This window comes from Netta rufina (genome assembly GCF_964035555.1).
Source record: "Netta rufina genome assembly, chromosome: 27".
NCBI lineage: Eukaryota > Metazoa > Chordata > Aves > Anseriformes > Anatidae > Netta > Netta rufina.
Window position 1 is genome coordinate 6,111,067 of NC_140151.1, and position 26,960 is coordinate 6,138,026.

At 59.4% G+C, this 26,960-nt stretch overlaps 4 protein-coding genes across 13 annotated transcripts in view; 2 read left to right on the forward strand and 2 right to left on the reverse strand.

Moving 5' to 3' along the window:
- The first annotated feature begins 109 nt into the window (after window positions 1–109).
- LOC311219137 (protein phosphatase 1 regulatory subunit 3C-B-like) lies at window positions 110–5,190 on the forward strand. Of its 3 annotated transcripts, XM_084302144.1 has the most exons (3): window positions 182–240; window positions 2,322–2,380; window positions 3,976–5,190. In XM_084302144.1, the coding sequence occupies exon 3, from the start codon at window positions 4,020–4,022 to the stop codon at window positions 4,884–4,886; it is 867 nt and encodes a 288-aa protein (XP_084158270.1). In that variant the 5' UTR covers window positions 182–240; window positions 2,322–2,380; window positions 3,976–4,019; the 3' UTR covers window positions 4,887–5,190. The 3 variants fall into 3 exon arrangements, with proteins under 3 accessions (XP_084158271.1, XP_084158272.1, XP_084158270.1); XM_084302145.1 differs by lacking the exon at window positions 2,322–2,380 and having other exon boundaries at window positions 110–240; XM_084302146.1 differs by lacking the exon at window positions 2,322–2,380 and having other exon boundaries at window positions 126–240; window positions 3,986–5,190.
- A 130-nt stretch (window positions 5,191–5,320) lies between these two features.
- GPAT4 (glycerol-3-phosphate acyltransferase 4) lies at window positions 5,321–13,759 on the forward strand. The gene is made up of 13 exons (XM_084302300.1): window positions 5,321–5,370; window positions 6,603–7,500; window positions 9,382–9,451; window positions 9,735–10,032; window positions 10,211–10,285; window positions 10,702–10,791; window positions 10,910–11,003; window positions 11,437–11,552; window positions 11,782–11,837; window positions 12,166–12,251; window positions 12,490–12,618; window positions 12,699–12,778; window positions 13,381–13,759. Exons 2-13 carry the CDS (start codon window positions 7,336–7,338, stop codon window positions 13,487–13,489), a joined length of 1,368 nt encoding a protein of 455 aa, XP_084158426.1. The 5' UTR covers window positions 5,321–5,370; window positions 6,603–7,335; the 3' UTR covers window positions 13,490–13,759.
- Window positions 13,760–18,400: 4,641 nt separating this feature from the next.
- On the reverse strand, window positions 18,401–20,233 carry NKX6-3 (NK6 homeobox 3; the record flags this gene model as incomplete). Its single annotated transcript, XM_084302425.1, has 3 exons — window positions 18,401–18,631; window positions 18,714–18,883; window positions 19,852–20,233. The coding sequence occupies 3 exons, from the start codon at window positions 20,231–20,233 to the stop codon at window positions 18,401–18,403; spliced, it is 783 nt and encodes a 260-aa protein (XP_084158551.1).
- A 1,098-nt stretch (window positions 20,234–21,331) lies between these two features.
- Window positions 21,332–26,960, reverse strand: part of ANK1 (ankyrin 1) — a 36,828-nt gene continuing 31,199 nt past the window's right edge. For 5 of the 8 annotated variants that reach the window (XM_084302315.1, XM_084302319.1, XM_084302314.1 and 2 more), the window contains exons 41-44: window positions 25,760–25,843; window positions 25,309–25,476; window positions 24,894–25,016; window positions 21,332–23,605 (exon numbers count right to left, since the gene is read on the reverse strand). In XM_084302315.1, the coding sequence (XP_084158441.1) occupies window positions 24,918–25,016; window positions 25,309–25,476; window positions 25,760–25,843 (351 nt within the window). In that variant the 3' untranslated portion in view covers window positions 21,332–23,605; window positions 24,894–24,917. Of the gene's footprint in view, window positions 23,606–24,893; window positions 25,017–25,308; window positions 25,477–25,759; window positions 25,844–26,018; window positions 26,362–26,960 lie in introns of those variants that run through there. The other 3 variants (XM_084302317.1, XM_084302316.1, XM_084302313.1) reach the window with 2 other exon arrangements.

Here is a 26,960-nt window from a genome sequence, read left to right on the forward strand (position 1 = left end):
TCCTTTGGGCCAACAGACTTCAGGGAGATTACACCGCTGTTAGTTAATCCTCAAGCTCAAGGCTGCCTTTCTCAGTGAACTTCAGGACAAGTAAGGCCCTTGGTACAGGACGGTCTGCACGACCAGCAGCTGAGCACTGGAAGAACTGAAGGATTCTGTAAGCTTGTGGTGCTGTTGTGTTCAGAAGGATTCTGCAGCACAAGTCTGGCGGAGCTTTCCCAAGCAGTCTCTTGTTGCAGGGTGAGAACAGAAGCAGTCTTGGTTTTGCCTCACCAGCTATGCGTTGTGTGTTCATGTTGCTTCCTCTAAGGCTAGCACTCTGTATCTGAGTTCTGCAGCAGAGCATTCAGCTCCCTGTGCAGGGAGGTGTGGATCTCTAGAACCAGGTGCTGCAGAGTTACACGGCAGAGGGCATGTTCTGCCAGGATGCCTCATTTGAGAACAGTGGTGATCAGTTTCACTAAAATGGAGTCACTGTAACGATGGGGTCAGGTGAAAGCAGCTTTCTGCTGTGTGCACTCTGAATCTGAAGAGTCTCCCTCCAGAAAGTGTGGAGTTCTGCTGCAGCTGCTGTCTGCATTTGTGAGGGTAGAAGCTGTCAAGCTGCCTTCTGCTGAAACAGCTGCTGGGGAAGGGGAGTTGAGCAATTCCTTGGTGCTGGTCACACAGAGCAAAAACTCCTCCTGCCCTGCTGACCCTTGCATGCCTCTCCTAGTCCCCTGCTACGCAGCCCAGTGCCTGCCAAGTGCATGAGCAGACTGTGGCTCATTTTCCTTCAGCTCGGGGCCTTCCCTGCATCGTGCTCTGTGGGGAACAGGCTGGTGCTCCTCTGACACTGCCCTTTCTCTGCCAGGCAGGGTGTGACACAGTGCATCTTGTAGTGTGAGTGGCTTTGCATGTGTGCTTTATAGTGTTTCTAATGAATCCATTTAGGTAAAGAAGATTCTTTTAAGTACAGGCGTTAAGAGGAAGCTGGGTTTAATCCTTAGGAATCAGTGGCGCATACCTCTGCGCAGCCCCCAGGAAAGGGCTTTGGATTGCACCCTGCCTGTTCCTACAGCCCAGGCAGCTTCACAGAGGTGACCGAGATCCCGTTCAAAGTCATTGTTAATCTGCTGCTGCAAAACGTGCTCAGGAAGAGCTGCTTGGAGAACGTCTAGTGGCCTGTCTGGCAGACTTTCTCCTTGGCCCTATTAAGTTTGACTGAACAGTTGTCCGGGCAGCACGTGGCTGCAGCAGTGTGAGTGAAAGGGGCCCCTGCCCTCTTCTAGCAGCCAAATCTCAACCAGAGCTGATTTTTCCTAGAGTGCCTGCAGCACAGCTCCTTTCTGGAGTGTGAAAGCTGGTACGTGGCAGCATCGTCACAGGCTGTGCAGGATTTTTGAACATGGCTCATAGGTTGGGATCAGTCAGGCTAACAGGTTAAGTTTAGGCCCACCTGAAAGTGCTGCTGTCTGCTCGCTGTGTCCTTCCGTAAACAAGTACCTGGACACTTCTGGGACTGGATGCTGTCTCAGCGCAACACAGTGCTTCTGTTTCCTCATCCGTGTTGGGGGAAGGGGAAACATCTGCAACCTTGTCGATGAAGAGGTGCTTTTGGCTTGTACTTCTAGATGGAGAAAAAGACTTGGTGGTCAGTCCACCTTAGTCTGTGCCTGTGATGAGAATGCACTGAGAGGGAACAGCTGCTCCACGGTCCGCTGCTGGGCTGAAATATAGCCCCTGTTCTCTGTTCCTTCCAGGGTGCAGGTAGCTTGGTTTACTGGGTGATCAGCTTTCAATGCAAAGTAGGTGGGTGGTGGAAGAGGTCACAGAGAGGGCACTGGTGGTGAGCTGTGATTTCCCAGCTTGAGCCGGATCTACTCTCCCGAGTGCAAGAGAAAGGTGGAGCGATTGCTTTCATTAGCAGGAAGCCTCTTGCATGGCCGTGTCAACTTCCCCAGGTCACTGAAGTCGAATACGCGCTGTCAGTCTGAGAGGATGTGATGAAAGGATGGTTCTCAGGAAGAAACTGCTGGGAACTGACTCACTGCCTGCAGTGTGTGTGCTTACCTATGTGATTGAATGCAATCCTCTGGTACGCAGCCCAGCACAGCTGTGTGCAGGGTGGCCGTCTTCCCCGGGGCCCCAGCCTCGTGAAGAACCCATCCCTGGCACTTCGGTGAGCTTTCTCTGTTCGCTGTGGCTGTAGGTTGCTGTGCTGTTTGACAGCGTCTTTCCTAGAATTGAGAGGTGCCTGTATTAGAACTGATAGCAAGGGGGCTGTTCCTCTGAAAGCCATCGAGAAAAAAAAACAAAAGGTGATTGTTTCTTTTTTCTAGGGTATCTGCAGGAAAATGATCTCACTAGCATGTAATTCAGCAAGGATGATCGTTCTTTAGTAAGTAGGAATAAATGCCTACAAAAAGTCACAGTGGGAAACAGCTGGAACTTCTGCAGGGAGCGTTTTGAGTGTTGAAAGGTTCAGAAGCAGACAAATTAGGAGACCATGAGGAAGAACCATTAGTTCCAGGGAAGAGGGGTTCGTTCACTGGCATGACCCTGGGAAGACATTGCCTGGGTTTGTAACTTGGGCGGTTGCAGCCACAGTTAGCCATTGCAGGCATGAGTACAACATGGCCTGTCCTCCTTCTGACCTCTGCGGAAGGATGTGACCCTGCTTGTGTCCGAGGCCAGCCTCAGAAACGAGGAGCACTGCTTCCAGGGACGGCCTGAGCCCTGCTGCCAGCCAGGGCTTCAGCTCAAGGCTTCTGGCTCAGCATGGCAGGCGTGTGCTGACAGCAGGGCTCTCTGGCCTAGGCATGGGCTTAACAGGCCCATCAGATGAATCCATCCTGATGCTGGCCGGGTTGGGGAACTGGTACCAGCAAGGAATTAACACCACACGGCTCCTGCAGGCCCAGCCGGACAAGTGCATCTGGCTCCTGGTTATCCGCAAAGGGCTCTGCCGTGCTCCTCCCCAGGCAGGAGTGTCTGACCCGCAGTGACCTCAGTGCCACACGTCCTTCCAGGGGAGCACTCAGCTTTGGCTCCGGCTGTTTGCTGATGTTTTTGCTGACCGAGGCCAGGGCTGAGCTGCAGATTCCTGCCAGCCACGCACAGAGTTCAGGCTCACTTCTGCTCATCCAGGGAGAGACATCTTGCACCGTGCTGAAGACGTTCAGGCAGTGGCGGTGAGAAGCCGTGTATAAATATTGATAGATGGGTTCTGTCATGAGCTGATCAAGATCTGTGCTGTCAGCAGGAAAAATCAGGTCTGCTTAACCTAAATGGCTAGACAGCTCCGGGGCGATGAGCAGGTAGCGCAGGGCAGGGGTGATCTGATTTAGGTGACAGTCCTTTCTGTCAGGGAGTCACATGTGAGCTGAGCAGTGAGGGCGGCTCTGAATGCGAGTGGCAGGCACCCCACGGCACCTTTAACAGGGCGAGGAAGCAGGGGCAGGAAGCTGCCGCGCTGGGGGCGTTCTGGTCCGGGGCACTCGGCTTCCCTGTGACCGGGAAAGCCCCGGCGACGGCTGCCCTAAAGCCCCCTGGAAAGAGAGGGGCAGGCGGCAGTGGGAGGGGAGGGCAGGGGAGGGCAGCGCTGCTCGGGCCGCGGCTGCCCCGGGCGGTGCCGTTCCGGGACCGTTCCCCCGGGGCCCCGCCGTGCTCGGGGGCTGGGGGCGGCCGGGCTCGGCCCGCGGGTCCGGGTTTGGGGGGGCGGGGCGTCGCCGGCCCCGAGCCGCCATTGGTCGCTCGCGGGCGCGTCCCCGGCGCCGATTCGCTGCCGCGCGGCGTCCCGGCGGCGGGCGCTCCCACGGCCCCATTCATCGCGCGGCGCCGGCGGCGGAGGGAGCGGCGGGGCCGGGGCGCGATGAGCTGCGGAGAGTGAGCGCGGGGGGGCGGGAGGGAGGGAGCGGGACCGGGACCGGGACCGGGCCGGGGCCCTGCCGCCCGGCAGCCGGGGCTCACCGCCTGCCCCTTCTTCACCTCCAGGCTTTTCCAGGTGTACAGCCCGCGGGCCGTCGCCCCCCCCAGCCATGCCCGTGGACCTGGCCGTGCGGCTCTGCCTGGGCCACTCGCCCCCCATCCGCAAGCTGCTGACCTCCTACGAGGAGCTGCGGGGCAGTCGGGCGCGCAAACCCCTCCGCTCCTGTCTCAACCAGAAGCCGAGCGCAGAGCACGAGCCTGAGCGGCGAGATAGCACCAAGAGCTCTAAGAGCCAGAAGAAGAAGAGGGTTGTGTTTGCCGATATGAAAGGGCTCTCGCTGACAGCCATCCGTTTCTTCTCAAAGATCGAGGAGGACCTCTGTGATTTGCAGCACACCCTGTCAGACCTCGCTTGCTTCCGACCCAGGCTGCGGGACTCACGCCCAGAAGTTTGCAGGTACGTGCTGGACTTCCCACAGCCCTCTTCAGACTATGCAGCTTTCCGCAGCCGCCTGCACAGCAACCTGGTCTGCCTGGAGAGCTGCCTGATCCAGGACCGTGCCCTGTCAGGGACAGTGAAGGTCAGAAACATCGAATATGAGAAGAAAGTCACAGTCCGCATCACTTTTGATGGCTGGAAGAGCTTTCGAGACATCTGCTGCCAGTACATGCACAGCACGTATGGCTCGGCTGACACAGACACCTTCTCCTTTGAGCTCTCGCTGCCTAAGTCCTCCAGCTCCCGCAGGGCCACGGAGTTCTGCATCTCCTTTCAGTGTGGGCAGAAGACCCACTGGGACAACAACCACGGGAGGAACTACAGGATCTGCCACGTGGGCACGATCCGCCCTCCTTCCCATGCCGTGAAGAGTGCCAACGGGGCCCGGGAGCATCTTGGCACCTCCCGGGCTGCCGCCCTTGTCCTTTCTCACCTGCAGCCCTGGCGGCTCTCGGAGCCTCGCGCCCCGTACTGGTAGGGGAGCAGCGGGGGGACAGGCGGAGCTCCGTCCCTTCCCGTCCCCGTCCCTGCCGTGGTGCGGGGCTCACCGGGGGGGGCCGGCAGCGGCAGGGGCCGCTTTGCTCGCTCCTCCGCGGGACCTTCAGAGCCGGCCCTGCCGCAGCGCCCGGGGGGCGCCTCCCGGCGGTCCCAGAAGGCGGCGCCGCTGCGAGAGGCGTGGACAGCGGGGACGGACGGGCCGCCGGGGGGGGGCCGGGCTGCCGCCCCAGGGCCTTACCGGGGGGGTTCGCGGCGCGGCCGGGCTGTGACGGGCTCAATAAAGGCGGCGGGGGCTGGAGCGGCTGCGGCTCTGCGGCGGGGCGGGGGGGGGGCGGGGGGGGGGCGGGGGGGGGGCGGGGCGGGCCCGGCGGCGTGCGCGGCCCCGCGGTGGCGTCATCGCGCGGGGCGGGGGCGCGCACGGCACGTGGCGGGGGCGGGGCCGGGCCCGGCGGCGGCGGCGGCAGGTGGGTGCCCAGCGGGGCTGGGGGGGGAGGAGGGGGAGCTCGGTTCGGCTCCGTTGGGTTCGGTTCGGGCCCGGTCCCGCTGCGGGCGGGGCGGGGCGGGGTGGGGCGGTAGCGCGGGGCCCGGCCGGGCCGCGGGCCGTTGTGACCGTTAACCGGCAGCAGCGTGGCCTCCCCGCCCGCTCCGGGCCGCGCCGCAGCGCCCCCGCGTGTGGGGAGGGGAGGGGAGGCCCGGCCCAGCTCCCGGCCCCGGTAAGGGTTAAGGGTAAGGCGCCGTCCGCCCCGGCTCCGTGCGGGGTGGGCCCGGAGGCCGCGGCCAAACGGGGGGCGGCGGCGCGGGGCGGGGCTGCCCGGCCCGGGGGGCCGCCGGTACGGTGCGGTACGGTACGGTACGGTACGGGCACCGCGTGCCTGGGGCCGGGGCGGGGCTGCTCCGTTCCCCGGGGGAGCACAGGGGCCGCCCGGCCCCTGCCCCCCTGCGCTTCCCAAGTGCCCGTCCTCGGGCCCAGGCCCGTGCCCTCCGGTGGCAGGCGAGGGCAGCGTCCCCCGGGCGTTCTCCCCTGAGCTCTTCCCAGCAGCCGGCGTTGGCCTCCCGCGTGCCCGCTGCGCCAGGGGCATCGCCTCCCGAGAGCCCTGCTGTCGGGTGTTGACCTTTGCCTGGTCCCCGTGCCCCAGCGCGTTCCGCTGTGGCTAATCATCCGCAGTAATTCTTGCCTTGGGCTAAGTTCCTGCCGTGAACTGTCCGTGAGGCAGCAGGGGGGGAGCCGCGCCCCAGGAACCTGTGTACGGGAGCAGAGGAAGTGATTCCTGCCCAGGAAGCTGGGGCCCGGCTGGCTCCCTGCTCTGGGATTCCTGTGACATGAGAGGGGCGGTAAGGTCGCTGGCGCTCCGGGGAATCCTCTGTCACTCCATTGGCTCCTTTCCTGTATTTGGGAGCTGCTTACGGAGCCTGCTGATATCCTGCGCTCTGAGGGTGGTTCTAGCAGCTGCTCAGGCTGAGCTTTGGATGGGAGGAAGGTGCAGCACACACATCTGTAGCGGTGCCAGGCGGTAGCTGGAGTGGCGGCCTGAGTCCACTGTGCCCGAGGAGCTGCTCGGGGTGATGTGTCCTCAGCCTGAGCACTGCCTCTGACAGCTCAGAGCCCGCTGTGCCTGGCCTCCTGCCACCCTCTCCATGTTGACGTCTCTCGGAGTTGTGCGGCTTGCCTGACTTCGGTTTCTCTTTCCTCTGCTAGTGCTGGTGACATGCGAGTGCCTGGTCTGCCAAGAAGCCAACTCGCTCTTTGAAGAGTTTTCCAGGGACACAAGCTTCATTTGAGTGTGTTACGACCCTTCAGTGTGAGTGGATGCGCAGGGCCTGTGGAATTAAACTTGTTACAGGCGTCATGCTAGGGTCTGTGCCAGTGTCTGCGTCCTCGTGGAAAGAACAGCAATAGCTCCACGCTCAGTAGGCGCCTGCAAGTGCCACCTCCCTCGATCTCCTCCAATGCAGACTCAGGGATGGACTCCACCTTGTCCCCGTGAGGAGATACTGTATGCTCTCGGCAGCCAGAGGGGAATTCTACTGCTGGCGTCTTCACAAGCTGCCCCACAGCGGAACTTGCTCAGCGGCACCTTGGGAGATCCGTTCACACAGCTTCACGCCAGTACTTGCTGCAGACCCATGGAGGAACTTGCTCGCATGCTACATCTCCTTTGAGCTCCTCAGCCTGCGCTGTTTGAACTCACCGGGGCTCCTGGCAGTCTGTTTGCTTGTTTTCCCAACCGCGCTCCCTGATCCTGTTGCATTCCCTCTCTTGTAGAGCCCAAAAAAGATGTGAACTTTGGAATGGGGTCTGTGAGCAGCTGCGGACTCGGTACATGTGTAAGACTTTTGCTGAATAATAGCAGGACTGGTTAACTGCTGTGGGCAGCCTTTCTGCCTGGCTGTGGGGGCGCAGGGCACCAGCCTTGCTTAGGCCCTTCACCATGTTCCTCCTGCTCCCCTTTGACAGCCTGGTCGTTAATCTCTTGGGGATTTCCATAACTGTCCTCTTCACTCTGCTTCTGGTTTTCATCATTGTGCCAGCAATTTTTGGAGTCTCCTTTGGCATCCGCAAGATTTACATGAAAACATTATTAAAGATTTTTCAGGTAAGTCATGTTCTCAACATTTTGAGTGTTGGAGAGCAATTACAGGGGTCTCGTCAAGCACAGTTGTGCTGGGAGGAGAGGCTTTTGCCCCTCAGCAGAACACTGAAGGTGGCTGGGGTGGGAGGTTGGTTTGCTGGTGACGCGCTGCTGCCAGCTGACCCGCAGGAGTCATCTCAGCCAAACACAATTTATTGGACTAATGATCACGGGCTGGTCTTTTTTTTCCTGTAATTAAGCCACGAAGTCTTCAGACAAGTAGTAGGGCAGGACAGCGCAGGCAGTCGGTATGCAGATAGTGCCGCCGTCCTGTGCAGCTGCAGATGTGCTGGGAGGAGGCGTGTGCTCGGAGGGGTTAACGTCCCAGACGAGGCTGGGCGCTGCTGCAGTTTGATGTGGAAGGAAGCCAAAAGGGGTGTAGGGCATGGTGGGGAGGGACGGGGCTGCAGGCAGTGGGCTGCTTATCTCTGGTACGTTTGGATGAAGCAAAAGCAGGCAGCGAGGCGGGACTTTGTGTGCTGTGAACCCTGAGCAGTCTGCAGCCAGAACCCAGAACTTTCAAGACCTTTCTGTCCTGGGGCGCCACCTGCTTATCTGCCGAGCCCAGCAGCCACGTTTGTACCTGCAGCCTGAGGACACCCAGCAACCCTCACTGCCCCTCTGGACACCGAGAAGCCAAGTGGAATTTTCCAGCGTGGGGTTATGCTGTTTCCCTGCCTGCCTTTGCAGACCTATTTTCTGAGCTATCTTACCCAGAACCTCTCCTTGAATCAAGTCCCTGATGAACCCAGAATTTTTGTCAAACTCCCAATAGGTAAAACCCAAACCACCCCACGCTGCCAGCCCAGGGAAGAGGAAGAGGGTTGTCTTGTGCTTAGCAGGGAAGTTTCAGACTCTTACATGTGTAGTTCAGACCTCTGCAGTGTTTGGTGGTGCTGCTGCTGCCTGAGCAGGGCTGATTGCTCCTGGGACGATCTCTGGACTTGGGAGGGCAGCCCTGTGTGTGAGTGGGAGTCCCAGGGCGTTGTGCAGGGCTGCATTAACACAGGTGTCTGAAAGCCTGGCTTCAAACTTAGTGACTGAACTGAGAGAAAAAATACAGAAGAATTTTGGTTTATCCAAAATGGAACATTTCACTGGCCTTTTTATTATTATTATTTTATTTTCTCCTTTCCTTTCTTTAATTTAGTTCTGGAACATTTACTCTCAATGCATGTTTTGGTGTTCAATTTTGAAACTGTTTTTCTGAAAAGACTTTGAAATCTACTTCAGCTTTTATCAAAGGATCTTTGTAGTGGGAGAGAAGAGCACTCTGGCAGAACTGCCCACAGATTGATGGAAAACTCAGCGACTGGGGCTGGTCACTGGGATGTGTACGCCTGGGGAGCATTATTCACAAGAAATATTTTCCGGACTCTCAAGGCCAGTGTTGCAAACCTGGAGGCTGGGCAGCGGCAGCCACCTGCGAGCTACAGCAGAGCCTGCAGGACAGGGGCTGCAGAAAATCCTGCTGTGCCATCTCACCACTGAGCACTCTTCCATCTGCTGGTGTTCATTCTTTGCTGGGGCTCTGCTGTGCAGAATGGCACGCTCATGTGTGCGTGTTAAGGCTTTCCTAGGTGCTGCTCACCTCCCCAGCAGTCCTCTTGCCCCACTGCAGACAAATCTCTGCTCTGGGAACTTTCTTCCCACCCCAGTTTCTGCTTCTCCCTCAGTTCGGTTGCATGTTCATGACTTTCATTCAGTTCTGTACAGAAGCCTTCTGCCTTCATCTCCTCTTTTCCCCTTACCTGTGGTCTTCCCTGAAAGCCAACTGGAAAATGGGCATTCTGAAGGGGAGCTGCAGGCTTTGACAGTCTTGATTGCCACGTGTGTCTCTTGCAGTGGGCAACACTGAGAATAGAGCGTGGTGCCAAGGAGAAGAACCATCCGTTATACAAGCCCTATGTCAATGGTAAGATCGTGCCCTGCGTGGGTATACACCAAGTTCAAATTTCTGTATGGGAGCTGTGGTAAATGTGTCTGTGAGCAGCCGAGGTAGGGTGGGAAACCCTCTCCCTGTAGGTGGAGCAGCAGGGTGGCTGTGGAGAGATCAGGTGCATGAGGCACCTAGAGCTTGCTTCATGTCTAGGTAGCTGGGAGGACTGGTTTGTTCCTGGCTGGGCTGGAGGAGGGAAGGGAAACCCTGGCTCTCATCTGTCTTTGAGCTTTGCTCAGCTGCCCGTGGCCTCTTACAGGTATCATTGCGAAAGAACCAACATCTCTGGAAGAGGAGATCAAGGAGATCCGCCGGAGTGGCAGTGGCAAAGCCCTGGACACCCCTGAGTTTGAGCTCTCAGATATCTTCTATTTCTGCCGCAAAGGCATCGAGACCATCATGGATGATGAAGTGACCAAGAGGTTTTCAGCTGAAGAGCTGGAGTCCTGGAATCTGCTCAGCAGGACCAACTACAACTTCCATTACATCAGCCTGCGCCTCACTGTTCTCTGGGGACTGGGTGTTCTCATCCGCTACTGCTTCCTGCTGCCCCTCAGGTGAGTGCTGCTGTGCAGCGTGCCCATGAGGTGGTGCTGCGGGCTGTCGCTGCTGCAGCAGGTGCAGCTGGTCCTCAAGTCCCGTGGACCCTGCTCAGCACGATCAGGAGGGACGGACAGGTGCTGTGCAGGGCCTGTGGCCTGGCTTTGCTAGCATGTGACTTCCCTCTTTCTGCAGGATAGCCCTGGCGTTTACTGGTATCAGTTTGTTGGTGACTGGCACTACAGTCGTGGGATATTTGCCAAATGGAAGGTGAGTTGGTCTTGGAGAGAAGAAGGGATGGGGCAGCTCCGTGGGCCATTTGAGACCTGATGATCCTGAATGTTTCTTGAAAGGCCTGGCTGTTCTGCCTGCTGCAGGCGAGGCGCAGAGTCCTGGCATCTGTAGCCTGTCAGGAACAGACACCCTGTAATTTTAAACAAAGGACCTAAATACAAACATTAAGGCCCTTGGCGGGTCTCTCAGCCCTGGGCTCTGAACAGAATAAAACCAGAAGAGAACAAAGACCTAAGCGTGCTTCTTGGGCATTATCAGTCAGTGGTCATAAGCTGACAGCAAACCCCAGCGGGAGATGTGTTTCTGCAGTTGGATCTCATGGCCTGAGCCAGCTGGGCCAAGTGGCACCATCACAGGGAGCTGGGGGTGATAGTCTCTGTTCTGGGCTGCAGGTGTAAAGAGTTCCTCAGCAAGCACGTCCACCTGATGTGCTACCGGATCTGCGTGCGTGCCCTCACAGCCATCATCACCTACCACGATCGGTAAGGAAGCGCTGCCTGTTGCAGACCGTCCTTCCCCTCCAGCCACTCCGTGCTGTGCCTCTTGCAGGCCTCTCTCTTCGTTCCTCTGCCCTCATCTGTGTCTTTGTTTTGCATTTAGAGAAAACAGACCCCGAAACGGAGGCATCTGCGTGGCCAATCACACATCCCCCATTGACGTGATCATCCTTGCCAGCGATGGCTACTATGCAATGGTAAGGTCTGTGCCCCAGCTCTGCCTGCTGAGGCCTGGCCAGATGTATTTTTGGAGCAGCAAGTATATTGCATGGGGCAAGTTGTGGGCAGAAAGAGGCTTTTGCACACGCAGAACTGCATGAACTCTCAGGCCCTGTGCACTGATACCCTGTTGCGTTGCTTTCCAGCGAGTTTGCCTGGAATTCAGAGCACCAAGGCATTCTGGCCACTGCTTTGCAAGGAGAGTTCTTGGCTTTGCTCTCTATGGAAGAGCAAGCTACATCCTCAGCTTGGCCACCCTGGGGCTTGCTGCATCTTTCCAGTCAGAGCCTCTCAGCCTTACCGGGACAGGGGTGGAAAGATGAACCTCAGCTTGGCTGCGAAGCTGTAGGAGCTGCCTTGGCCTTCAAGCGTGCCCAGGTCTTGTAACTTGTGTCTTCTCGTGCTGTTCAGGTGGGTCAAATCCACGGCGGGCTGATGGGTGTGATACAGAGAGCCATGGTGAAGGCTTGCCCCCACGTCTGGTTTGAACGCTCAGAGGTCAAAGACCGTCACCTCGTCGCCAAAAGGTGTGACAGTTGCTAGCTGCAGGGAGAGGTCTGGAGGCTGGGAAAGACAGGGGGCTGCCCCCTTCCCTTGGGTGAGGACACTGCCTCTCCTCGTGGGTGTTGGGAGAGTGTGGCAGTGTCACTGGCATCCAGATAGTCCTCGGTGACTGAAGGATAAGCGCTGTGTGCTGTGTGGGTTGCTAGGATAGCCCCGGTGCCGTGTGCTAATTGGTGACGCTCTTCTGTTTAGGCTTACAGAGCACGTCCAGGACAAGAGCAAACTGCCTATTCTTATCTTTCCAGAAGGTGAGTCGTGGAGTGAGGCCAGAGGAGCCCCTGGTGGAGAGGGTGTGCTGGGACAGCACCCTCTTTATGTGACTTCCTTGCTTGTGCAGCCAAGGGCCTTGAGAGCCTTCAGTGAGGCAAAAGGAGCATTATAATTTTAGAACTAACTGAGCCAGGAATGCAGAAGTCATATATGATGTCTTAGTGATGCTGCACCTCCTGTGCACCCAGAGAGCGGGGTTTGGAGTGAGTGTTAGGGGTCAGCTGCTGGATGCCTGTAGGTGTATAGCTTAGACCCTTGAACTGACTTGCAAGGGGAAGTTGAGAAGATTGTGCTTGCCTTTAACAGGAACCTGCATCAACAACACGTCTGTGATGATGTTCAAAAAGGGGAGCTTTGAAATTGGAGCCACAGTTTACCCTGTAGCCATCAAGGTATGAGAAAGCAAACGTTCTTACAGCAGAAGTAGCCCTCTGCATGAGAGCTGAGTCGTAGTGGCTCAGTCTTGGCACTGATGGGTCAGCAGCCTGGTCTGAGGGCGTGGGGACACTGAGGTTACTTCATGTGGTGCGCTGGGGAGGGCTGGCCTACAGCTGGGCTTTGGGGAGAACTCGGAGCCTCAGGGAGGGCGCATCCTCTGCCTGACTTTCATGAACTCTTCTGCCTCTGTAGTACGATCCACAGTTTGGAGATGCCTTTTGGAACAGCAGCAAGTACGGCATGGTAACCTACCTCCTCAGGATGATGACCAGCTGGGCCATTGTCTGCAGTGTCTGGTACTTGCCCCCGATGACCAGGCAGGTAAGTAAGCTGAGCCTGCCCTACCCGATCCACTGCAGGGCTGCCCTTTTCTTCTGCTGCATGATGTCATTTTCCCACAGCCTGAAGAGGACGCTGTCCAGTTTGCCAATCGAGTGAAGTCAGCCATTGCCAGGCAGGGAGGCCTTGTGGATCTGCTCTGGTGAGTCCAGGCAGGCTTTTCTCTTCCTGGTGCTAGGGTTCCTTGCTCCTGGGTCCTGGTAAGTGTGTGTGGGCTGCAGAGCTAAGTTCATTTCTTGCATTGGGCAGATTAGGCCTATGGAGAAATGGAGATAAGTCTCCAAAACTGCTGCTCTGTAGTCAGGACCCAAATCTTTCCTTCTTCTGTGTGTGCTGGGCACCAGAGCTTCATTCTGTGATTCTGGCTTGCACTTAGATACCCTTGTTCTTCTTGATGCTGCTAGCAAAACAGGTGGATCTTGAGAACCTCTCTTGTCAGGCACTAAGATCGTCAGAGCCTCGGAGGTGGAGGGCCTCTGCAGGCGCTGTGCTGTGCTGGTATCAGAGCACCTCACACTGACAGAGCTGCCATGTAGAGCCCTGTGCAGGGCCATGGGTGCCACTCCTGGCAAAGCAAGGTGTGAAAGAAACTCCCCTTGGGGACAGTCAGCCTGCAGTGTGTCTTGGCAGCCCGAGGTGCAAGTGCAGCTGTCCGGCCGGTGTGGGACCTGCTGCTCTGAGAAGCCCCAATGGAGGTGTCAGTGCACACCTGTAGCTCCACTGAGCATATGACTCTCTTCACAGGGATGGAGGTCTGAAGAGGGAGAAGGTGAAAGATACGTTCAAGGAGGAACAACAGAAACTCTACAGCAAAATGATTGTAGGCAACCATGAAGACCGGAGCCGCTCCTGAGCCCTCTGCCTCCAGCACTGATACTGGGCCCGGTCAGAGCCCTCTGCCTCCAGCACGAGCCAGGGCTTGTCTGAAGCAGCTCTGTGTGTTTGGACTTTGGCTGCTCCAGAGCTGCTTGGACTTGCTTGTTAATTCTCTGGCTTTTTCCCGGGGGCACTGTTACTGCCCAGAGTCTTCTCGCCCTGGGCAGCTCTTGGCAAAGATGCCTTCTTGTTACTGTTACAGTGAAGCCCCTTGCAGGGGCAATATTAAATGAAACACTTCTGGTGTCATATGCTTCCATGTGGTGTTCACAGGCTCGGGGGAGGGCTGGTGTGTTGATGTGCATGTGTGTCAGTCACAAGTCTCCCACAGCACAGAAGCTGGTGAGCTGCACTGAGATTAGCTGCCTTGACAACCAAACGGTTCTTAGGAGCCTGTGCCTCTCCTGTCCGTGGCACAAAACCCATGGAACCAGTATGTGGTCTCACCATTTCCAGCTTTACCTTCACAAGGAGAAACCTTTCCTCTTCCTTTTGCTACCCTAAGGGGCGGTTGCTGAGCAAGGGTAGCTGATGCCTTGCAGGTCAGGACAGCCATTCTGTGGTGAGAGTCCTTAAATATGAGTTTCTCTGAACAAGCTCCCGCTATGGATTCAAGGTAGTTTCCTTTCTGCTTGTTTTTATTTGGGTAAAACACATATCAAGAAAGAGGCAGAGAAAAGAAAGCATGAGAAAGAAACGTGAATTCCTCTAACCTTTCCCAAAACATACTGTGCACACCCTCCTGTTATTCAGTTGTGTGCCACCTTCCAGCTTTGTGTTGTTAATGTGTTTGAAACTATTATTTTGGGTCAGTTAGGGGATCTTGACCTGTGCAAGCAGGGTACGCCCGAAGCACGGGGTGTCCCCATAAGAGAAACCCTACTTTCCACCATGTGCTATTTTTCAGCTGTCCTAGGACCATGAACTTATGCACAGATATCCTAAAATCTTCTCAGTACAATACCCGAGAGGAGACAGTCCTCCTTCCAATGGTGTAAAGCTACACTTAACAGCATATGATCTATTAAAATATAATTAAGGGAAATATTTCTGTACCAAACTGATTCACCTTTGCTTCTTGCAGTGATCAAAACATAATCCTGCATAAACATGCACACAGACACATTCCATGAATAAACATGGGGTTCGGTTATCAGTGATCTGTTACATATGATCCCCATTAACGCCAGCATCACCAGTAGAAACCACACTCTTCTCATTTGCTGATGGAGACACCTTTATTGGCCCCAGGCTTTTCATTATTGCCCCAATTTCATATTCTCTTCTGTCTAAAGTCAGATATGGCAACTGGTGTAAGGGAAGAAAAAAATAAAATGAAGAAAGTCTGGTTTATTTCCATTTCCACCAAAGATATTAAAACAAAAGCAGCTGAAGCCAAGCAGTGGACAGTTAGCAGCATCTACAGGGTTGAAATTAATTGCTTTTGCTCTTGTACTACCAAAGGAAGACAAGGTAACAGCTTGCTAATAGGTACCTGAGGCCCCTCCTGCAGGAGTTCATAGTGGTGGTAAGGAGCTATTCACCAGTAGTTTAGTTTACCAGACTCACCCTTAGCAGCCGTTCACCAGTCCTCCATCCCTATTTCTTAGCTGATGGGGCTATTGCTTTGCTACTTAAAAAGAAATAAATAAAGAAAGTAACCTTTCTTGTCAGTTTTTGTTGGCAGGCAGTGTTTGGTCACCAACTTTTAGATGTATGAGAACTGGTGGCTATAACACACATGCTGGGGGAGCTACGCTTCGGTTCCCAAGGGGGGCTGTGCTATCCTTTAGCACTCTCCCATACCATTTAACCACAACACTTCGCTATCTGTATTTGCTCCGGTTCCTGCTAGAGTCAGATCCATGCCCAAAAGGTTGCTGCTGGCCTCGTGGCTGCCATGGTAGCCTCTGACCAGCCCCAGCCCTGCCCAGATGAGCGCTGCAGGGCTCACAAAGCTTTTCCCTGCCCCAGGGCCCACTTGGCCCAAACCCCAGCACCGTGCCCTGGCCTGAGCGGCTCTGGAGCGTGCACGAGACCCAGAGCGCTGCAGGCTCCAGGCTGCACCGTGCTCTCTGGGTGCCCCTGGGCTGAGCTGCACTGGGCTCAGTGCATCGCTGCCCAGCCTGCCCCCACCTGGGCAAGGTCTCAGGGCTTTCCTTTGCCTTTCCCCAGCCAGCAGCCCGCTCCCATGCACCTGCCTGCACTCTTCCTGTCCTCTCCAAGTCGGGCACCGGCTCCGGCTGTGCAGCCACCGCTGCGTGCACCGGCAGGGGCTGCGTTCCAGCACCTGCAGCAGCCCCTGCGTGCTGGCACCTGGCTGCAGGTGCCCACAGGTCTCCTGCCCCAGCTCGCAGTCCCCAGCTGCCTCCAGCCACCGCCGTGCTTGTGGCCATCCCCGCAGCCGGGCTGCTGCACGGCCGGACAGGTTAGGAGGCACGCATCCATCTTGCCTCGGCTCCCCCTCCCCATGCCCCCAGTCAATATGTCTCTCTCCGATGGGAAAGTTAATAAATTTAGCTCTAGATTAAAAGTATCGATCATTTCATTTGTAAGCAATAAATAACCAGGGGGAGCGCCGGGCGGCCCACGGGGTAGGGGCTGCCGGCTCTGGCTGCAGCAGCCATGCAGCCCGCTGGGGCCGGGGGCCCTCATATGCATTCTGCCCGGATGCTGGCATTGATTTGCTATTAGTCTCCCCGCACCACCCAGTAGCACATCATTCCCGGAGCCGCTATTAATGGCCTTTTGATAAATAATCACTTGTAAGTCAATAAATTTTTATTAAACAGTGTGGCGCTTTGATTTATGAAAATCCGACGGGGTTTGTCTGGGAGAAAAGGGATGCGGAATTGAAGCGGAGCTGCCATCCATCTGCCTGCCAGGCCGCCCTGCCCGCGCTCGCAGCCGCACGCCCCTGAGCAGCGGCCGAGTGCCGCTCGGCACCAAGCCCGGCCCCACAGCAGGCCCCAGCCAGGGCCACGAGCAGGCCCTGGGGGTGCCGGAGCTCGCCTGCACCACGGGCCAGGTCCTGCCGAGCCCCTGGTGCCCAAGGGGGCCGTGTGTGGCTGCGAGCTGCCCCAGCGGGTGAGCAGAGCCGTGTGCCGGTGCTGGCAGCCCCCGCAGCCCCGGCTGAGCGGTGCCCTGCGGCCCCGTCCAGCTGCACGGGGCAGGCAGGCTGTGGCTGTGATTTGTCTCTCTCCTCGGCTGCAGCAGGCCCTTTGCCACCTGCTTTATTTGTCTCCCGGTCCTGACGTGGCATCAGACAGGTGTTAAACTACTTAATCACTTTAAAATTGTTTTAATTTTCTGTTTTGTATTGATCTCCACAGCACCAATTAATCAGCTCACTGGACCAGGCAGTTAGTACATTAAAAATTGTCAGCCACGCTGGGCAGCTTAGAAAATGTCAAAAAAATATCTCAACAGCAGCCCCGCACTTCGTCCGTGTGGAGCCTGCTCCTGCCAAGCGCCGGCTCCGTGCAGGGACGGTGGCGGTGACGCGGCGCTGCCCCAGGGACGCGCAGTGCACACGCAGCGCGACTGGGGGAACCCACATCCCATGGAGCCCCCCCCTGGCCCATCACAGCACCAAAGGGGCTGCGTGGCCGGGGGAAGGGCTACGTCCCACCTCACACCCCCACACACTTCCCAGGGGCTGGTGAGGGGGGGCTCAGCCTTCCCCAAGCCCCCAGGAATGGCTGCAGAGCAGTCGGGGCTCCTTGCAGAGCCCAGCATGTGGTGAAAGTGAGGGGGCTGAGAGGGCCCAAAGCCAAACATGGGCCTCAGGGCCATGCAGGCAGGAGCGCAGTGACTGCCTGCAGTCCCGTGCCTTGTGGGGGGGTGCTGGGGGCTGCCGCAGAGCCACGGTGCTGTGGGGGCTTCAGGGGGGCTCAGCCACCGGCACTGCCTGCTGCCACGGGGCAGGTACCTTGGGTTGCAGCACCTCCGTGCCACACTGCTAATGACCGGACGGTGCAGGCAGCACCTTATCTCCTATCGATTTCCTCCCGGGACACAGCAGCTCTGTTTGCTCGTACCCGGCTGGCATTTTGCTGGCTCTTAGCTGATCAACCAACCAGCCTGCCGGGCCCCAGCAGGGTGCCCGTGCCAGCGGGAGCCCCTTGGGCATTGTGGACAGCGGGGGGCCACTGGCCTCGTGTGGCACCCACCATCAGTGAGAAGGGGCCGAGCCCCAGGGAGAGGGGGTGTGGGGGGGCGCACGGTCCCCACGTGTGTGCAGCCCTGAGACAGCAGCAGGCTGGGCGCAGCACAGGGGGGGGTGCGCCAGGTTGGCAGCAAACACATCAGTGCTATTGACACGGCATCAATCCTGCAGCCCTGACAGGTGAATGGGTTCTCACTCACACCGTTAAGATAAATGATATTTATTTGCTGCTAATAGGTTCCAACGAGAGGCCCTAACAAGTGACTTTTGAACCAGCACCTCTTGCTGGAAATGCATGCCCAAGCAGGCAGAAACCCTGCAAAATGTCCCCAGGGCTACCCCACTGCCTTCCTGTCCCCATGCACGGTACCCAGCCACAGCCCCTTCCCCTGCCTGGCACATGGACCCTTCCCACCCCAGTCCCAGCCCCTCCCCAGCCCAGCCTCACAAGGGCATCTGCAGACCACACACCCATGAAGCCAGTGCTGGGACGTGGCTGGGGCTGGGGCCTTTATTTCATCGGTGCTGCTGGCACAGCTGTGCCTGCTGCCGCCCACGCCTGCTGCAACCAGCCCAGAGTCAGGAGCCCCAGGCAGGAGCTGCTGGGGGGGGGGCAGCTGTGCCCCCTCCCCACAGCCAGGTGTCTGAATGGGCACGGAGCAGGTGGCCGGGCCGGGTCCCCCATGGCCCCGGGGGCTGGCGGTGTTGGCGTGGCTGTGCTCAGCCGCTGTGCGTTCCCAAGCCCAGCACCGAGAAGGCCGCGCGGTGCTTCCTCAGCAGCAGCCGGATCTTCTCATCGTCTGAGTCGGGGTCCAGCGGCTTGTTATACTCGTCGTCCTCAGTCTCAGAGGCTGCCCGCTCTCCGCCAGAGCCCCCCGCCCGCTGTGAGGATGAGGAGGGCTCCAGGGCACTCTTCTTCCTCCATTTGGTGCGTCGGTTCTGGAACCAAACCTGCCGCCCCATGGGACCGGCATCTGTTAGTGGCCACCCTGCCATGCCCCCGTGCCATGCGCCCCACAGGACCCATGCTCACCTTCACCTGGGACTCTGTCATGCCGAGGGAATACGCCAGCCGTGCCCGCTCGGGCCCCGCCAGGTATTTGGTCTGCTCAAAAGTCTTCTCCAGAGCAAAGATCTGGTGCCCCGTGAAGGTCGGGCGTGTGTGCTTCTTCTTGTGCAGGCTGTCGGCCAGGTGAGTGGGGGCTGCAGGAGAGGAGGGAGGTGGCTGAGTGCCTGGGCTCCCCGTGGTGCTTGGCTCTGGGCAGTTCGCCCTTCCTGGACACTGTGCCTGCATGCCCCCAGCCTCAGCGACCACAGAGTCCGTCTGTCCTGTGACCCCACTCCAAATTCAAACCGTGTCCCGGCTTCAAGGCTTCAGCCCCGTGCTGGGAGGGCTGTGCGGCCCTCTGTGCTCACCCCACAGAGCCAGAGGCAGGCTTTGCACCTGCAGCTCCGGAACGGGACTGTTCTGCTGAGCTGAGGAGGGAACAGTTGTTAGGAGCAGTGCCCGACCTCAGAGCTGCACAGCACCAGGAGCGCCATGCCCATGCCCTGCACCTCGCTGGGTGCGCAATGGGAAGGCAGCACAAGGGGGTCGGCTCATTGCCGTGCCAAGAGCGGGCAGCTGAGCTGCCTGACCCTGGTGAGCCAAGAGCAGCGCCTGGAGAGGGGAAACGGGGCTGCGGCTGCAGGTGCTGAGCAGCAGAAGCTCCTGTGGGGAGTGTGTTGGGGGGGGTTCCTGCAGGCCAGTAAGAGCGCCCGCCCTGCCCACCCCCCGTGCTCCCCTCCCAGCTGCACCAGGCAGGCAGCGCCACCAGTTCTTATCCCTGGCCTGAGCTGGGCCGGGAATTGACCCAAGGAGGCTGCCGGGGGCAGGGGTCTGCAGGGGCCGTGGGCTCCGCCTGCCCTCACCAGCTGTGCCTTGCCGTGGGGCTAAGCAAAGAGTTAACCCCCACCGTCGGACCTGCCCCGCACTCGAGCCAAAACCTCTGCTTCCCGGTGCCGCCTGCAGGGTGGCCACCCGTGCCTCGTGCTGGGCCATGGAGATGTGGCTCAGGTGGCCGTCCCGCACCCCAGCGCCAATGGGACGGGGCTCTGCCAAGCCCCAGCGTGCTGCACCGCTGCCCGCGGCCTCCGCCTGCCCCCCGCCACCCCCGGCCCACTGTACTTACGGCCACTGCACTGCCGGCTGCCACGCCACTCAGGGGCCGCCTCCGCCCAGCAGCTCCGGCCCCGTGGCAGGTAGTCACCGGCGGCCTTGGGAAGGGCGCCCACCTGGGGCCCATAGTAGACGCCTGGGGAGCTCAGTCCATTAAATCCGCCCGCGTGGGGGTAGCTGGGGAGGAGGCTGCTGTTCGGCGTCGCCGCTGGCCGGCCGAGGATGTCGGAGATGCCGTGCGGGGTTCCGGCAGCCAGCTGGGCGCCCAGCCCAGGGGGACCCAGCTTGTAGAAGGAGCTCTGCACCGAGTACTGGCAGACGGGGGCCTTGGCCTCGGGGAAGGCGCCCAGCGAGGGGCCGTTGAGCAGGAAGGTGCCGGGCAGGTTGGTGTCCATGTCTCCAGCACCAGGGCAGCCCTCAGAGGCCAGAACCCCGAGCGCGCGGTGGGCAGCCCAGCCCTGCCATGCCCATGCCGGGGGCTACCGGCCCGCAGCGTGACCAGCGGGCGCCTGGGCGACGCCGGGACCCCGGGCGGGCTGAGCGGGGGCGGCCACGGCCTCGGCGAGCAGCCCCGGCTGACCCCGCGCCCGGCGAGGCCCCGGCCCCGGGCACTCAACTTGGGCTTGGCAAGAGGCAACTCTGATAAAGGTGAGCTCCATTAGAATACTGGGCGCCCATTGGCCGCGCGGCTGCAGCGGCCGGCGCCCATTGGCCGGATCCCCGCGGCCCGGGCTCCCGTTGGCTGCTCCGCGGGTCCCAGCCCGGGATTGGCCCTGCCCAGGCGGATCGCGCCCGGACAGCGCGCGGCCGAGGGGCGCCGAGCGCCGCTTCCAGCACCGCGGCCGGCGGACAGCGATCGGCACCGGCACCGAGACGGGACGGGACCGGGAGCAGGACCACGGACCAGGGACCGGGAGCGGGGACCGGACCGGGACCTGGAGCGGGAGCAGGGACCGGGACCAGGGATCGGGGAGCAGGGAACGGGACCGGGAGCAGAGACCGGGAGCAGGGACCGGGAGCGGGACCGGGATCAGGACCAGGGACCGGGGACCAGGACCCGCGGCTCGCGCCGAGCCCCCGCTGCCGGGCGCGGCAGCACCGCGGCCCCCGTGTGGCCGGGCGGCCCCTCCGGCCCCCCGTGTGCCCCCCGCGTGCTCCCCGCGGCGGCGGGCACGGCGGGAGGGCACGGGTCGCGCACGGGCAGGGCGGGGGCAGCCGCTTCCCAGCCCATCCCGGACCAGGCTGCTGGGGGGTCGGCCACGAGATCCGCTTGGATGGCCGGGGGCCGGGGGGGAGTCAAGGGCGTTTGTGCACCCATCAGACTCCCCCAGGAACGGCGGTGCACAAACAGCTGCGAGCCCCCCCGAGTGCCACCTGCCCTCCCGGCGATGGGGTACGAGTGGAGAGAGGAACCCCCCCAGCCACAGGTCCCGTAGCCTCCATCTTCTCCTCACCCTTGGAAAAGCAGAGATGAGACGCGGTCTGTGTTAGTTTCTTTATTAATTCATAGTCTGATAGCTGGTGTACAGGGAAATGATCTATACATCAAGGGCTAAGACAGGGAGATCCAAAAGGCTTGTTTCCATAACAATTAAAAAAAGGAAATAAAAGTAATCTTTAAAACTTCTAAAAAGCTTCTAGTGTGCAGACTGCAGCATTCTCTAGGCTCAATGTCGGGTGCAGCCTCCCTCTACCAGCCCTACGAGCAATCCGAGCGCAAAGCAATGTCACTGCAGGTGCCGGGCAGGGTTGCAGCACAGCACATTCCCTAAGGCGTATACGAGGCCAAAGCACAGGACCCAACACAACTCTACGGTGATGCTACGGAGTCAGCTGTCGCAGTGGGTCTAGGTAGGTTATTGTACACAGCAAGGGTGATGCATGGGGGATCTGCCTACATGGCTCAATTTTGGGGTGGGGTGGGGAAGGGGTTGTTCTGCTCTCCGGGGCTAAGCTGGGCCATTTGCTTTGCTGCAGCCAGGCTTCTTAACCAGACTGCAGAGGAGCCAGGGTTTTCCTGGCAGATGCGCACCCACTGCAAGACAGTAGCCCTGCGAGACAGGCGGCCCCTGCCAGGGCCACCATTGCATGGCCTGAAGCTGGAGCTGGGCTTGTTCTGCACATGGCTACAGAGAGCAACCTCAGGCCCTGCAAAACAGGCCCCCGGCCAGCTCCATAGGAAGAGCAGGGGCGTCTCCACACCACTGTGCTACAAAGGCCAGACCCCCACATTGATTAGGTAAAGGACAGAACTGGGGACATGGGACCTACTGCCACTGTCTGCATCTTGTCCTCCTAGGGCCAAATTTTGTAGCAGATTCAACCTCCTGCACCTCTCTGCATTGCCTGGGCAGCCCTGCCTGTCACTGCTCCCCTGCCAGAGCAGCTGGCCCAGGTGTTGCCCTGACTCCCAGCGTGGCTGCTCAGCCTGGGCTGCTGCAGCAGGGCCTTTTGCCTGGCCAAAGTGCAGCCACCCAGGGGAGCAGCCCCCGCATTTCTGGGGTTGGTCCTGGGAGGGTCAGCATCCATGGGGTTAAGGGTCTGTGCTCATTTGTGCCCTCGCAGGGAGGCCAGGGGACCCTGCAAAGCCCTTGCGCAGGATGCGCAGTGCAGGCTTCTGACTCCTGCCAGTTCCTGGCTCATCTCCTGAGCAGATATTGTGCTGAGTAGAGCTAGGCACAACCCTGTGTGTGGCACAAGCATCCCCTGCTCTGTCTCACTACTCCTCTTCCCTGGGCCCCAAGCACCTCAGTGCAGGCTACCAGCTTCACCCCAGCTGAAGCCAGCACAAACTGGGGCTTGCACCATGGACCAGCCCAGGGGACTGTCCCCATGGGCCCCTATCTTCAGGCCAGGAAGGGTCCAGGCTCAGGCAGAGGGGCACAGGGCAGGGGCAGTCTGCTGCCCTTTTACTCCTGTAGCCTCCCAGCTCTGTACACCAGAGCTGCTCACATACTCCAAAGGCTTTGCCCGTCCTGCAGCCTGAAGAGGTATTTGGGAGCGGAGCTTTTAGTGCTTTGTACATACTGCTAGAGTGTCCCTAGGGGTTTGCATAGTATTTATTGGTTCATATACACAAGGCTGATTGCTGTACAGTTTACACTTTCAACACAAGCAACGAGCCCAGAGCCCTGCCCTGGTGGGAGACGCTGCACGTGCTGGGGAGAGGAAGGGCAGCCCTGCGCCAGCCCCTCTGCCCAGGGCAGCCGCCTCCCTGCAGCCCCCCTCTCCCACACCTTTCCAACTGCTGCCCTCCCCATGCCCCAGCACTCACTGAGAGGGATGAGAAGTGAGTCCAGCAGAGGCAGCACGGGTGATGAGGGTCAAGCCCCTCTCCTTCCGCGGTGAGCAGCCATGCTGCTCCAGCCTCCCTCCTGCAGCTGGAGCACAGGCGTGGGGATGCACTGACACACACGGATGTGTGAGGGTGGGTTCTCCTTCCCTCTTGCGTGCTGCCAGTCCAGCTCTCGCCTCCCAGAGGAGCTGAGAGGATATCCCTCGTGCGTGCTGCTGTCTTTGGGCTCCTGCTGGCAGTGGGGCAGGGACGGGGGCCCCTCCGTCTGTTGTAAGTACTGTAGCTCATGCGTCTTGCAGTCAGTCAGTCATGCGAGTAGGACGGTAAGTATGTCTCGTACAGAAATCATGCCATTAGCCTATAGAAACATGTACAGCCAGCCCTGCTCCCCTCCACTCTTCTCCTCTCTTCTCTTCTCAGGTTGGTGTCAGAACATGTGTGGAGTTCAGTGGTTTGGCGTTGAGGTGAGATCCTGGAGAGATACAGAGAGAGACAGAGGTGGGATTCCCAGGCATTTGTGGTGGCACAGCCAAGAGAAAGGGAGGGGACAGCTGGGTATGTGGCAGTCCCAGCCCTTTCTGTGCCCTGCACTTGTCCTACATGCACCCATTATGCCCAGTCACCACAAGATAAATTTTGTGGGGGGGTGCCACAGAGACAGCAACAGAGTGCTCTCTCTGGAACAGATGGCAGAGATGGTGTTGATGTTGCTGTCCCAGCTGCAAAAAGCAGTGACAAGGAGGAGCTGAGCTGCACCAAAGGCACTATGGCACTGGGAAGGAGCTGGGAGGGCTGCTGTAGCGTGTGAGGTAGACATATCCCTTTGGAGGCCAGTCCTGAGCCCCCAGCCTCACCGAGGGTGAATGACTGCGCTGTGCTCTCACAGCAGCAGGGAAGATCCCTCAGGTTCCTAACGTGGTCCCTGAGCTGTTTTTGCATGCTGTGGAAAACAGCAGGAGCTAAGGAGCACCACCACAGAGAGAGGTAGACCCAGGGACTGTCTGGGGAGAGGGGCAGGCAATAGGTGTGGGGACACAGTCTGCATGAACACACGTCTACAGGCACGAGTGTTTTGGCTGTCACGCACCACAGACAACCCACTAGCACAGTAAAGGGATTAGAGGGAGAGAGAGAAGACACACACAGTCACGCACAGCGAGGCTGGAGGACGCCTGCCCCTGTCAGGCAGTCTCCTCCCTGGCGCAGGCAGGGACTGGCAGCTGGGGAGCCTGCATGCAGCGCCTGCCCCCAAGCGCTGCGCTGCCAGCCCAGCAGCGGGAGTGCAGAGCGCAACGACACAGCCGGGTCCCAGTGCGCTGTGCCAAGCTCCTGCCTTGAGCCTGCTTGTCCCACCTAATGGGAGGCTCAGGGCGCAGGGAATGCACAGGAGTGGGGACGATCCAGTGCTCGTGCTGGGGATCAACAGAATAAATGTCCCGTGACAAAAGCAGGTCCCCTGCCCTCAGCCCCTACAAGCACTGTGTTCCTGCACTACAACTGCACCGCATCCCTGCTGCTCTTATACGCAGCAGCAGCAGCATCCTGCCACGGACTGCAGCCCCTTTCCTGGCCCCCGGCAGAATCTGTGTGGGGTAGCACAGCCCTGATTGCCCCCATCTCTTCACTGCAGCCCCTCTCTGCCGGCCAAGAGATGGGCACAGCCCTGCCGCACGCCCCCAGCAGGGTGCGCGTGACCCGCAGCTCAGCGCAGGCAGCAGCACGGGGAGCTGGCACGGAAGGAAGAACAAAGGTTGAGTTACCTCAAAAGAGGCCATTTGAGGGGGTCACTGCTTTCCCCTTTTCAGGCTGGCTCGTTTCACTATCTGAGCCCCCATCCTGCCCCCGGAGACCTCCAGTTTTGGGACACGCGCTTGTACCTCCTCCTGAGGGAGCCGCAGGGACAGGAAGTGGAACATCACCCAGGTGAACAGACAGACACACAGAAAAGGACAGGAGAGGGAAAGGCAGAGTCAGTTGGCAGAAGACACCAAGCAAGAAGACTCGTGCAGAGGGCAAGAGCCGCCCCTAGCTGCCATAGAAGGGAAATAGGAGAGGAAAGCAGGAAAGCAGAAGAAAGGACAGAGGGTGGTAGAACCCCAGAGCCTGCAAGTGCTGCGGAGGCAGTGCTGGCCCCAAGCAGGGCACCTGCAAGGCAGGTTACAAGCCACACCGTACCTTGGCCCCTAGACCATCCCGGTGCATGATGGAGTACTTCATGAAGTGATCGGCCTCGGCCTCTAGGTCTTGGGGCTCCTGCAGGGAGCCTTCCACGATCAGCTCCTCATGCTCCTGCCTGTCATCCGTGTCACTGGGGCCCAGCTGACGCACCACCTTCCGAATGATCTGCAGAGAGGCACACAACCGGGCGTCACAGCCAGCCCCAAGGTACCAGCCCACGCAGGGCAGACCCAGCCGGCCCTCAGGCACCATGCCTCCCTCCTCGCCCAGCCTGGTCCTGAGCCCCACGTGGCAGGCATCCCCTGTCCCCTGACCATGACCACGGAGGGCAGAATGCAGGCACCCTGCACAGCCCCTGGGCTGCAGAGAGGAGCAGGACAGCCTGGAGAGGGGAGAGCAGGAAGGCTGCGGCACGCACCCTGCACACACCCTGTCTCTGGTCACTCACCTTCTTGGTGACGATATTGCCTTGTTCGTCTGTGAACTGCTCCTCTGTGACCTGCTCGCCAGGGAGGTGAAGAACTTCGTTGCCCTGCAGGAACAGGAGGAACAGTACGGTGTTTCAGGGGGCAAGAGGGGCCCCTCTGCAAGCAACACAGCTCATCTTACGCACACCCCACAGCCTCTGGCTCCTGCACTGCCCCAGCCCCTTCTCTGCTCTCCTCTGCACTGCCCCAGCGCTGCTCTTTCAGCTCCCTGCCCGTTACCTTCACAAGGACACGTCGGCGGACGACCCTGGTGGAGAGAGTTTCCTCGTCATCCACCAGCCCCTGGCTCTCCCCGAGCTCCTTGTCCAGCTCACGGTGGGCGTGTTTGAGCAGGAAGCGGACAGAGCCCCTGACGATGTGCATGACATTCTGGCAGCTGACCAGGAAGAAGGCCAGCAGCACCACGACAATCAGCAGCTGGGCCAGGAAGCCCCACATCCTGCTTGCGCAGGGCTGCGCGTGTGCCCCACAGGTCCCGAACCTGCCGCTCAGACTCCGGCCATGCTGCCCGGCTGGGACGGGCAAAGCCCCCTGTGCAGGAGCTGCCCGCTGGTCTGCAGCGTGCCCCGGCTCGGTGGGAGGGCTGCTGTAACCCTAGCTGCTGCAGATCAGCTGGCTGGGGCGGGAGAAGGCAGCAGGCAGGTGGGGTGTCCTTTGCGCTCACAGTTTCTGTCAAAGTCATGGGGCTGGGGCTGCAACAGCACCACCCGTCCCCAGCCAGGCAGTGACAGGCACAGCCCTGTCCCCCGGCCCCGGCAGCCTGCCCGCACTCTGCCAACAACCTGTCTTGCTGGCTGCAGCCCCAGGGCAGTGGGCAATCCTCTGCCACGGGACAAACGAAGCCCCAGGTGGGAGCCAGGGGTCGGGGCTGCCGCTGAAGCTGCACATGGCACTGCAGAGCTGTGCAGCTGCCCTGCTGCAGCTGCCCCCAAGAGCAGCCACGGTGCCGGGACAGCTCTGCCTGCCCTCCCCCTGTACCTGCCAGCTCCACACGGCTGCGGCAGGGTTCCCACCACCCTTCCTGGCCCCCACACCAGCTCTATTTCTGGCCTCAGCAGGCTGTCAGGGCCAGCAGCCAGGGCAGTTACTCAATAAGGAAGCAAGCAGGGAGTCTGCCTGGTTTATAAATGGAGAGCAAGAGCTCACATATCGGGTGCAAAG

Coding starts and splice junctions, on each gene's coding strand:
- LOC311219137 (XM_084302145.1), top strand. CDS start 4,020: ATGCCCGTGGACCTGGCCGTGCGGCTCTGCCTGGGCCACTCGCCCCCC.
- GPAT4 (XM_084302300.1), top strand. CDS start 7,336: ATGTTCCTCCTGCTCCCCTTTGACAGCCTGGTCGTTAATCTCTTGGGG. Junction 10,286..10,701: donor GGATATTTGCCAAATGGAAG/GTGAGTTGGTCT, acceptor TCTGGGCTGCAG/GTGTAAAGAGTTCCTCAGCA. Junction 11,553..11,781: donor CGTCACCTCGTCGCCAAAAG/GTGTGACAGTTG, acceptor TCTTCTGTTTAG/GCTTACAGAGCACGTCCAGG.